The 13198-nt window shown below is 35.5% G+C and overlaps 1 protein-coding gene across 4 annotated transcripts in view; it reads left to right on the forward strand.

The window, feature by feature from the left end:
- The window catches only part of LOC131941747 (proton-coupled amino acid transporter 2), a 61857-nt gene that overhangs the window by 1699 nt on the left and 46960 nt on the right, over positions 1-13198 (forward strand). For 3 of the 4 annotated variants that reach the window (XM_059301215.1, XM_059301218.1, XM_059301216.1), the window contains exons 2-4: positions 3067-3386; positions 11212-11302; positions 13102-13190. In XM_059301215.1, coding sequence (XP_059157198.1) covers positions 3067-3386; positions 11212-11302; positions 13102-13190 — 500 coding nt within the window. Of the gene's footprint in view, positions 1-3066; positions 3387-7580; positions 7852-11211; positions 11303-13101; positions 13191-13198 lie in introns of those variants that run through there. The other variant, XM_059301217.1, reaches the window with a different exon arrangement.

Raw genomic sequence — 13198 nt, forward strand, 5'->3', positions numbered from 1 at the left:
TCTCTCAGGGTCAGCCCTTTTAAACACTACACCTCAGTGGGTGATATCATCCCTACTGAGGCAGTGTTACAAACACACACACACACACACATATATATATATATATATATATATATATATATATATATATATATATATATATATATATATATATATATACTAGCCGTCCCAGCCCTGCTCTGGCTTCTGTGAAAACCTTTCTGTTAAAGATCATTACCTGTGTGTTTATTAATCATCATAAACCCGGCATTGCCCACCCAAACCACAACCAACCAAAACCTAAACAACAAAACGCAAACATAACGGTAACACAATTACAAATACAAAAGAAAACAAAAACCTAACAACAAACCCAACCACAAACACCAATACGAACACAAAAAACGAAAACAAACCAAATCCAAACGCAAAACCAACCACAAACACAAATACAAACCCAAAGAAAAAACAAAAACGAAAACGAAAAAAGAAAGAACAAAAACGAACCAAAACGCAACCACTAACGCAAACCCAACCTAAACCCAAAGAAAACACTAACGCGTACATAAACGCAAAGTGCTCACAGTCTAGCCCGGGGCGGAATCGCCTGTTTCAGCTTAATAAACGACTTTAGTACCCCAACTTATTCATAGTCTTTTGCACTCACTTAAACGAACGTAGGCGCCAAACCGAACACGGGAGGCCCGGGGCCCAAAATAGCACCCTGTCTGGGCACCAGAGGACGCCCGGATTCGATTCACTTAAAGATTATAGTAACCTTTCTTATCCATACTCTATCGCACTGTTTAAAGCGAAATTATGCACCATAGCGCTCACAGGATAGCCCAGAGCGCCAAATTGAACCCTGGTGGGGCGCCAGCGGACGCGACTGTTTCAATTTAATGAACAGTTATAATACTCCAAGCTTAACCGTAAAATACCTACAACATTTGCACTTGATCAATCCCCGCTAATTATGTAATTATTTTTTTCCTAACACCAAAACAAAGTAATAAAAAGTAAATTCTTTTCCACTAATGCAATGTTTTATAAAGGGAAGTAATTGTGTTTTCCTAATTTATCAAAGGGAAGTAAGTGCTAAAGGACTAAATATAAATAATTTTCAGACATAATTAGAATTTTTGTAAAAGATGATATTTTTTAAAAAAAATGTGTTTAATGAACATGCCGACAATTATTACTATCAGTTTGAAAAATGAAAATTATTTCCCAACACTTTCAATAGTAATTTATTTTTTAACTCATAAATTTAGACTATGAGCACGATAATAATCTAACACTTAAATCCATCCAAGTATGTCCACGACAAACTTATTACATGTTACAATCAGAATTGAGCTTTATATATATTATATATATATATATATATAATTGTTCTTCGGTGAGCGATTTTTACCCTTGTCCCCCCATTTCATGTGACCTCTGGGACTCTGGGTGGTTCATACCTTCGACAGTGCCGTTGTCTATGATAAGTAGATCATGTAGACCTAATGAATGGCTACAGTTTGTTTTCTACAGTGTTTTCTACAGTGTTTTCTACAATCTTTCTACTGTGTTTTCTACAATCTTTCTACAGTGTTTTCTACAATCTTTCTACAGTGTTTTCTACAATCTTTCTACAGTGTTTTCTACAATCTTTCTACTGTGTTCTAAGTTTCTACTGTCTACATAGCCGGTTGGCTTAGATGTTAATGTCAATAAATCCAGTAGTTGAAAACAACAACGTCGTTCCATTGTGTGCTATATCTCAGGGTCAGCCCTTTTAAACACAACACCTCAATGGGTAATAAGCCAGTAGCGTAGCGGGGGGGGGGGACATATGTCCCCGGGCGCCGACCTTAGGGGGCGCCAAAATGGGTTGGAAAAATAAATTGAAAGGTTGAGGGGGCAGTGTTTCTTCCAGACTTTTTTCTCCGGGGGGGGGGGGGGGTGGGGGGGGCACTAGAAATTTTCGGGGGGGGGGGGCGGTAGACTTTCTTGGGGGGGGGGGGGGAGGAGGCGGACACTGTTAAAAGTATATATTTTCTATCTAAATTATATAAATTTCATTTCGTTCGGGGGGGGGGGGGGGGTGCAAATCGAAAAGTTTGTCCCCTGGCGCCGGGAAGGGTCGCTACGCCTCTGTAATAAGCATCCCCATTGAGGCAGTGTTACACATATATATATATATATATATATATATATATAGAAAGATAGATAGATAGATAGATAGATAGATAGATAGATAGATAGATAGATAGATAGATAGATAGATACATATGTACGTCGAGACACGAGATTTTCTTAGACGCGAGCTGTCAAGCGAGCTAAAATTTGCTTTGACATACGAGCAAAATATGAGATATGAGTTGCCGGATTTTAACAGTTCGTGGAAAATAAACACCCGAAAAAATGTTGCAGCTGATTATGCATCGAAGCCATTTAGTGACTTACCTAACTCTTTCCCTATACTTTCTGAAAAAGGTAGGTAAAAAAAACCTTCTTTGACAGAAGGAAACGTGGAAAATTGGTAAAGATCCGCGAAAAGAAAAGCATTGACGAAAATTAAGCGAAAGTAACAAAACATTAAATTGTGACATTTAGAATAAATTATGTTCGGTTAAGTTAAGAGTGTAACGAGTTAGTGAATTAAAGTGACAGAAAGAGTTTAACATTAACAGTAAATAAGTGAACGCAACACTAGGCCTACACATCCACTAGCATCGCCCGTAATGTCAAGTCGGCTCAAGGTAAATATACTTTAAAAAATACCAGTTTATTTCTTTGCCTTATCCTATACTAGCTGGCCAGGCACTGCTAGATGTTAAGTTCTTCAATAATATTTTAGATGCATAATCCACCATTTGAAATATGTACAGACAAATTTCTTATCATTAATGTTATGTGTCTCCAAGATGCGCCGATTCGTCTTGCAAATGAACGATTACTTGGACGTGCCCATGAATACTAGGAATCTAGTAACATACTTATCTTAAATGGTTTTTGGATCTGTTTTAAAATATATTGCTGCCCCCATTTATTAAAAGCTAAATTTTCTCGCATACTCTTGACTCTTTTTTTAAAAAGGCCAACGCATCAGAAAGACGGATCTCCTCCAGAAAAAACCTACTCAGTATGCCACTTGTTCAGCGTGAGGAGAAAGAAATGTGTAGCAGGGTTACGCATACTTTGACTAATGCGTTTTCAAATGTCTTATCGGCGCCATTTCCTGAAAACAATCAAAATTATGATTTAAATGAAGATATTAGCACTTCACTAATTTCGAAAAACAGAACAAAATGCATGAAAGAAAACTATGAATCACATAAGGAGGCATCACGGCAATCTTTGCAATCAACACATTCCATATTGGAGTACACTGAAAACCGCACTGTTCTCAAATGCAGGTAAGCAAAGATTTTTTAATATTCAAACTTAGATAATTTTAACTTTTAAAAAATGAAATTAGAACAGCAAATCCTTAAACAAAAATGTATCATTTGTACAAAAAATTTGGATAAATTACATAATAATAGCCAATTTAGTTAAGAATAAAACATTCTGAAAACCATTTGATAATTTAAACATAAATTGATCAATGTTTAAACATAAATTGATCAATGTTTAAACATAAATTGATCAATGTTTAAACATAAATTGATCAATGTTTAAACATAAATTGATCAATGTTTAAACATAAATTGATCAATGTTTAAACATAAATTGATCAATGTTTAAACATAAATTGATCAATGTTTAAACATAAATTGATCAATGTTTAAACATAAATTGATCAATGTTTAAACATAAATTGATCAATGTTTAAACATAAATTGATCAATGTTTAAACATAAATTGATCAATGTTTAAACATAAATTGATCAATGTTTAAACATAAATTGATCAATGTTTAAACATAAATTGATCAATGTTTAAACATAAATTGATCAATGTTTAAACATAAATTGATCAATGTTTAAACATAAATTGATCAATGTTTAAACATAAATTGATCAATGAATACAGTCAAAAGAACCTGTAAAAATTTTTTTTAGTGACGATTCGCTCTTTTTGTTATCATCTCCATGCCCCCTACGTGAGACGGTAGCTTACCCTACCTGCAGTTGGTTAATGAAGGCGCCTATCTTAAGGTTGGCGTTTGCACTTAACTGTTGGTCAATGAAGGCTCATCTATCTACGACATGACTGATATATTTTACCTTCTTTTTTTGTATGGGAGATATAAGTGAAGAGTCTCTTAAGCATAGTTTAAGTCGTCGAGACTTGGCTGAAAAATCTAATTGCTCATCTGATCGCTTTTATAATACAGACAGAAGCGGGAAAGAAAAGAAACAAAGACATAATAATTTTTCGGGAAGCAGTTTGTAAACAATTTGAAATACTTAATAAATCGTTTTTGTAACTTGAAAAGATTTACTATTTGGTACATTACTTAAATAGACACAGCTCTTTGAGTTAACTCTAGTAGTACTTTATTCTTATATACACAAAACACAGACGACACGTCCTGTCTCTGACTCTAGCTTTCGTTAACTGACTACATGTACACATCAACTACACATCACGGATGACAAAATGAACACTCAAAGGACGTAACCATGATATGAATAATACATGATACATAACAATCACTATTAAGACATAATATAAAATCCCTCTTTTTCTCTTGAGACTAGCCTTAACATATAACACATACATATTTTTTATTATATCTATCTCCCCCTTTTTGACAAAAAAAAAACATGTACATAGATACATTGCTATCAAACTAACTCTAAGTACTAATTAAAATCATTGCACATTATTATTATTGTCTACATAGAGCTTTAACATTGATATTCACAAATAACACAAATGAATCCTGGAATTTTGAGGCATCTCCACTTCCCGACCATATCATGTTCTCCTTATTCCTCACTGGACTGACTGGATCCGTCTCTGGAATCTTGCCTGGGCTAGTCTTAACTTTTGCTTAAGTCACTTTCTCACAGTTGGCTTCAATAGGTTTTGGGGCGCTGTCAACAGATTTCTTGTGCCTCTGTTGACAAGTGGTTGCATGGGGCTTGTACCCGTTCGACCAGGCGTGTTGAGTTGTAGCACCGCCCAACGATGATCCTCACTGTTTTTAACGACCAGTGTTTTTTTTTTGACTTGCCTGCATATTCAGCCTCACGTTGGACCTTGAAGAAGTGTGGAATACTGGTACAATGTTCAAAGTCCCAATCCCTGTCAAACTGTACGAAGTTGTCAGATTGTGATCCATTGTTGCTGACCGGTTCGTCTTTCTGTATTAGCACAGTGTCAAAATCATTTTGGCTAGTATTACATTGTATTGATACTTCTCGATTTGAATCACCAAATGCAGGTACCGGGGCCATGGTCACTATATCCTGAATAAATTCGAATGACACATCGTGTTTTTCAGACCACCACAATTACGGCAACATGTCCTCCACGACATGTGTACTGAATTGCTCCCGCTTCAGTGCCTTATTCAAAGGATGAGAATACATGACAAATCGTCGAATTTTCTCGGCATTTTGCCCTTTAGAATTTCAAGATTCAAGGGCGATGGGGTTGACACATTTAATAAACGCATCAGGGGAACACCAGACCTTGTGACCCAACTAACAAAACACAATTATTTAAAAAATTGCTCATGATTTATTTTGATCTGAGTTTTTCATGATCTGTTTTAACTATTTCTGTATGTTCGATACTTTGGATAGCCAAGCTACAGACACAATGGGCATATCTTTATAACAAATTAAGATCATCTTAATAAAATTTAAAAAAAATCATCATAGATATCAAAATCTCCTTCCCGTGGAATGTTAAAGAATGTTTAAACTAACTAGCGTACCCGTCCGCGTCGCAGTGATCCCAAATACCAGGGTAACAAAACAATTTGTAAGGCTTTTTTATCAACGCGTTACCAATTGTGTATTTTTAGTCGTGTGACCTTCTTTTTCTAAAACTGAGATTTTAAAAATATAAACTGCAATTTTTTCCGGATCCTTGTTGTGGGGGCATGATTCACACTATTGATCAGACGCCCGTGGGCGTGCCGTATGAAAGAAATGAGTTTACGTTAATCATACTCCGTAATATTGAGGTTGCATACGTTTCTTCGACCGCTTAGGTGTCAAGAGCGTCGTCGGAGTGACCAGTTACACTACCATAGATAGCCTGGTGTAACCCAGCTGCAATTTGACAGTTGATTCAAGTAGTACCAGTGACTCTGCAGGACGCACAATCAACGGATCCTTTGCACTCAGGTAGCCACTGGATAACTCGGGGCGGCCAACCGTTACTACTACATATGCACTAGAGGACACTCCTTATTCTATTTAGTAATCGATTTTAGTAGCCCTCCGTATTCCTAGTGGATGGAGATGTAGTGCTCATGGGGGAGCCAGGGGCGCACCAGGTTACACGACCGGCTGATACGCCTGTGCAATTTGACCGCTGAATTAAGTAGTCCCTATGTGCGTTGGACCCCTATGCCTTGCTTACGCTAGCTTTACGGTAGCTACGCCACTGGTTCGGGGGTAAGCAGAAAACAACCTATGAAGCCAAGTCAGCTGACGTCACATAACAGAGTTAGATGGACTCGTCCTTGCCCCAAATAAACAGGTCAGTGACCTGGCGACATAGCTGCAAGTAATGCAAACAAGTTCAGGCAAACCCTCCTGCTAAGCCCGTGAGCCACCTCTGGCTAATTTAAACCGGTTCCAGAACTTCCGGAGGTCATTGCTACACCTGTAACAGCCCGGCCACCCTTGCTAGAGATTGACCAAGAAAAGGACTCCCACAGTAGTGCAGAGTCGAGCTACTGAGTGGAGGTAAATGACTTGTAATACTTGAAGAACATGGTTGGAGCCTGTAAAAATGAGTATCAATCATTCACCTCTTCTGGCGACAGTCAGTCCCTCGTCAGTACAGTGACAATTTTTTTCTATATCATTTTCAGTCCTCTGCAAGTGATCGCATCTAGGTGTTGGGTTTTAAAGCAAACATTTCTAGTCGTATGTGATGTCAATTTAATTAAGAACAAACGTAAACATGTAGAAAACTAAACAAATAGCTAACATTTTTAATTGTAAGCTTTTAAATGGACTGAAAATAAAAATTAATCAATAAAACTTGCTTTCTTTAATACAAGCATTAGTAGCTCATAAAATCTCTTACACATTGTGTACTTGGAGGTAGCCGTCATTGTATACTTAGAGGTATCCTACTATTGTATACTGAGAGTTAACCTAACATTGTATACTGAGAGGTAGCCTACCGCTGTGTACTTAGAGGTAGCCTACCGCTGTGTACTTAGAGGTAACTTACCATTGTATACTTAGAGGTATCCTACTATTGTATACTGAGAGGTATCCTACTATTGTATACTGAGAGTTAGCCTAACATTGTGTTTTACTTTCACCCCGTGGAACATGACCTGTATCATTTTGTTTTATTCTGCACGCGGTGTGTCCCCATTTAATGCGTACGTAGGCTTAATATTTCTGTCAACAATGAACATCTGTCAAACAATCGATAAATTTAGAAATCTACTTCGGAAATCAGGTCATCATCACGGTGTACTTTTCCATACTTTCAATAAATTAACTCTAATGCTCGCAAGGTTGTCTGTTCTTCACGAGAGATAAGTTAAGGTAAAAATTCACGACAGTGAGGGCTTAAACTAACTAAATTATGTATGAGTGACTCGTGAGCGCCATAGTGACATATGGAGTACACACCATAGTGACATATGGAGTACACACCATAGTGACATATGGAGTACACATCTCATGTAAATCAAATGGCGGAGTCTAAACAAGATTCATCCAGATTGAAGTAAGTTTTTTTTAAGCTATCTTAGAAGTAGAAATCGTTCAGTGGCGGCTCCAGCTTTTTACTTTCTCATACACAGAGTATGGAGGAAGTATTGTAATCGTGCAAAAAAATCACATGAAATTTTGACAGTTTTCATCACACACAGAGTATAGGTGACTTATTTTAATCGGGCAAAAATTCTAAATCCAGATTTATTAAAATATCGACGTTTTATGCGTATTCGAGTCAGAAAAACTGGGTTTTGCACTAATTTTGCTATTTTCTATTTCTCAAAAAACATGTATGAATTTATATAGTACTAATAATAGTCCGCACTATTGTCTAAATATTGTTTGCCATTCACTTGTTGTGCAATTCTTTTTTTTTCTACGAGATTTTATTCTATTTTTAAAAGTTTAAGTAATAAAAAATGGATTAAAAATCATGTCTATATCCCGAGTTGTCTTCCCCCGTAGTGTTATATAAGAATATTCGAGAAAATTTAAGGGAGATCACTCCTGGTTTATTTCCCATGTTTTTACTTTCTCGTATATACGAAGTATAGAGAAAGTCTTGTAATCGTGCAAGTTTCCTGAGTTGGAAAAACATAATTTTGCAATCTTGTCCATCTGTGTGTGTGTGTGTGTGTGTGTGTGTGTACGTGGATGTGTGTCTGTAAACACGATAACTTGATTACCGTTACAGCTAGGTTGATGAAATTTCATATATAAATATTATATCAAAATCGTAGATCGGTATCAACTTTTGATCCGATAACCGGAAGTGGAACTTTTTCTACTTTGAATTTTTCAAAAGCCTAAAATTGAGTACTATTTCAGATAGATAAACTAAAGTTTACATGTAAGTAAAAGATCTAATTCTCCGCCTTTTGTTAACTTTTGAGTCATTTCCATTGACCGGAAGGCGTAATTTTCGCTATTTCTGATTTCTCAAAAAACGCATGTGAATTTATAAAGTTCTAATAATATTCCGCACTATTATGCACATTTTATTTAGCGTTTACTTGGTGTCCGATTCTTTTTTTCTACGAGATTTTGTTCTATTCTAAAAATTTTAAGTGTTTAAAATGGATTAAAAATCATGTATATATCCCGAGTTGCCATCCCGTGTTGTTTCATATAAGAATATTTGAGAAAGTTTAGGGGAGATCACTCCGGTTTATTTTCTCTGTTTACGTCAATTTTTGCGCTTTGCCGTGGAGACCACCGAGTTGACGAAAATCCTTCCATTATATTGTTGACCTGGATTAAAAACGTGCTTTTTTAGCTTTTGCAATCAAAGCGGCCGTAAAAATATATTTAAAAAAATAAAACAACCTAAGACTAAAAACAATTTAGAAGTTTCATTTTTTTAGAACCAATGTTTTAAAAGTTGCAAATCGAGAGAAATTGAATATTTTTTTTGAGTTTTTTAAAGCTACATTTCTATTTATTTTCATCAAGTTTAAGTTATAACCCGAAGTTTTACTTTCGTTACTGATCGGTTACCGTTACCCTAACCGACGGGTAATTGTCAGGTGGTAGGTAATGTTCTACTGCTGTATTTGAGTTGGGGTAAGGTTCTGGGAGGTAGGGTAATTGATCTGGGCGTAATGACGTTTGTGAAATTACTTGGGGGGGGGGAGTATTTAATTTGAGGGGAGTAATGTCACGCACCTATTTTAACCACATCCTACTTCATTGTGTAACGTAACGTCTTGTTAGGCCACAGCACCTCAATATTATTGTTTAGCCTTGTACCTCCTCCCACACACACGCGCGAAAAACACAAATAATTGAATACGACAAAATATGCGTTTTTAAAATTTAGTGGGAATCGCATATTTTAAGAGACTGGTGTTATAATTTTATCACCTGTTTTATTTTGTAATAAAAATAAATTATAACGTAGTTGTTGTTAATATTCTAGATACCACGGGTTTAGCGGATTAAGAGCAATAGAAGTAGTTTACTGCATTCTTTAGTCAACTGGGTTAGAGTTCAAACAGAACGTCATATTATAGACTTCCCTAAAATTTCATAGACCCCTAAAATTTCATAGATTTCCCTAAAATTACATAGACTTCCCTAAAATTTCATTCACTTTCCTAAAATTTCATTGATTTCCTTAAAATTTCATAGACTTCCCTAAAATTTCATAGACCCCTAAAATTTCATAGATTTCCCTAAAATTACATAGACTTCCCTAAAATTTCATTCACTTCCCTAAAATTTCATTGATTTCCTTAAAATTTCATAGACTTCCCTAAAATTTCATCGACTTCCCTAAAATTTCATTGACTTCTCTAAAATTTCACAGACTTTCTTAGAAATTCAATTTCAATTTCTATGCCCATGTCAGCATCCTGTCCTGGTCCCCCACATGCCAAATGCCAGTTGACACATTCACAACTACACACAGAGGTCACATGACATGGGAAACACAGTGAAACAATGCTCACCAACGAGTAAAAAAATAATACCAACAGTTGCGGTCCCACTGGGGCGGCAACCAAATAAAGTTTAGATTATTAATTACTTTCACAACTATTTGAAAACAGTTTAGTATCAATTTTAAGCGAAGTCTAGATTATTAATTACTTTCACAACTATTTGAAAACAGTTTAGCATAACTTTTAAGCGAATTTCCCTTTTATCCAGATGTTTTCTTTGTTTATATTTACGTGTATTCAAAGAACGTGGAGAATTTAAAATTTAATTCTTGACACAAATCACGTTCCTTTAATAGGTAACAATTGAGCAGTTAAGCACGTCAATTTTCAACCCTTTAATATAACATTTCTGAGAATCTGGTGTTTTCCAGGTACTTACGGCACAAATAAATTAATTTAAAAATTAATTTTTAAATACTTACATTCTAAAAATAGAAAAGCACCGAATAGGAAAAAAATGCAGAATCAGCGTGTGTATATTAATAGAGCGTGGAATTTCTTTCCTTATAGTCGTATGACATAATAAAACATAATGCAAAGAAATAAACTGGTGTTAGAAAATGTAAAGACCTTGAAAATTAGCCAACTAGAATTACTAAAGATGCTGGTGGAGGTGGAGGCCCGGTATAGGACGGAGGAGCTTTATTTCGTTGTATTCCTCAATGAAAATGTTAAGCGCTCTCTGTCACTTGAATTCACTTACTCTTTACACTCTTGACGCTACACTTTATCCCGAAATTTAATTAACGAACTATAGTTAACAATATGAAATTTTTTGGATCAATGACTTTCTCATCTCTCCCAGCATGAAGAGCCACTAGTGTAAATTTCCGAAGCGTTGAATTGTTCCGCCATTTTAAATTTATTATTTATATCCTAACATTTAACATGAGTATTTTTCGTTAAAATCGAAACTCTTCCATTTTCAGCAATATGCAAACTTTGATGAATTTGTTGAAGGGGACAGCTGGCACGGGAATTTTATCTTTACCATTTGCCTTTAAAAACAGTGGATTATGGGTAAGTGCATGATTGTAATAGTAAAGCGGACATTAGACGAGCAGAATGATGCTGAGCGGTGTGTTCGTTGGCCAGGATATTGGTGGATCAGTTGAGTCAGGGGATCATTGATTTATAAAACGTCCACTCTAGATGAGACCAGCAGATAAATTCCAATTTAAAATTAAAAACATCCCAACTATCAGTAAGCTTCAACTGCTAGTAAGCTTCAACTGCCATTTAAGAAAAAGCTCACTTTTCTAAAAAGCAACAAGTTGTAAAGAATCGTATTCGCCATCGTCAATACTTATTTTATACAATGGCGTAAGAACCATGCAAATAAACCGGGAGTGATCTCCCCTAAACTTTCTCGAATATTCTTATATGAAACAACACGGGATGGCAACTCAGGATATAGACATTATTTTTAATCCATTTTAAATACTTACACTTTTTAAAATAGAATAAAATCTCGAAGAAAAAAGAATTGCACACTAAGTGAACGCCAAATAAAATGTGCATAATAATGCGGAATATTATTAGTACTTTATAAATTTAGATGCGTTTTTTTTTTTTTTGAGCAATCGGAAATAGCGAAAATTACGCCTTCCGATCAACCGGTCAACAGAAGTTACTCAAAATTTAACAAAAGGCGGAGAATTAGATCTTTTACTTACATGGGAACTTTCGTTTATCTATCTGAAATAGTACTCAATTTTAGGCTTTTGAAAAATTCAAAGTAGAAAAAGTTCCACTTCCGGTTATCGGATCAAAAGTTGATACCGATCTACGATTTTGATATAATATTTCTATATGAAATTTCATCAACCTAGCTGTTACGGTACTCAAGTTATCGTGTTTACAGACACACATCCACGCACACACACAGACATACGGACAAGATTGCAAAACTATGTTTTTCCTACTCAGGGAGCTGCAAAACGTCGAAATTTGCAAAAATCTCGATTTTTTTTGTACGATTACAAGATTGTCTCTATAGACATACTTCGTATATACGAGAAAGTTTAGGGGAGATCACTCCCGGTTTATTTTTTGTACGATTACAAGATTTTCTCTATAGGCATACTTCGTATATACGAGAAAGTAAAAAATGATAATCTACATCTCAAACGTTACGTACTTTATTTAAATACATATTACATTATTAGAAACAATTATTGTTAAAGATCGTTTTGTTTTTGTGGCTTTTTTGTGGCCGTATGGATTTTGCCTGTCGGCCTAGTCCGTCCACATTGTGTGTTGTTGACGTCTTGCTTCAACGACAGTTTTTGTACTGTAAAACGGGTTTTTACCTTGATCCTATGCTTTTAATGTAATGAGGGCAATAAATGTGGGCAGTAAAAGTGGCTGGACTATTGTTGCAATGAGGACAATAAATCATATTAACAATGTGTTCTTCCCATTTTACTCTGACTCAAAATTTATATCTTAAAAACACGATGAAAACTGAGTAGGTTAAAACATTCTTCTTAATTCTATTCTGTTACGGAATTAAACCTAAATACGTCAGACTAACTGTTTTAAGATGGGTTGCCATACAAATACAACCAATTGCACATATACCAAAAATATTTAACTTACTTTTAATCATGCACTTAAAAAAAACAGATTCCATGCAAATACATATCTGTGAATTTTTTTTACTGTGATTTTTTGTCCTAGAATCCATAAGTTTACCACTCCACTAAACCCACCAACACAATTTACTCCGCTAAACCCACCCATAGAGTTGCCTACTTTGCCTCCCCACTCGACATTATTGAGTCCAGCTATTTAATCAGTCAAACTCTACTACCCAGACAGGTTTTGGACTTTTCCTGATTATAGCCTTGGTTGCAGTTCACTGTATGCATATTTTAAGTGACAGCAGTAACAGACTAGAACAAAGGTATGTAA

This window comes from Physella acuta, unplaced genomic scaffold (assembly GCF_028476545.2).
Source record: "Physella acuta isolate Inbredline_101_S28 unplaced genomic scaffold, ASM2847654v3 ptg000372l, whole genome shotgun sequence".
Lineage (NCBI taxonomy): Eukaryota > Metazoa > Mollusca > Gastropoda > Physidae > Physella > Physella acuta.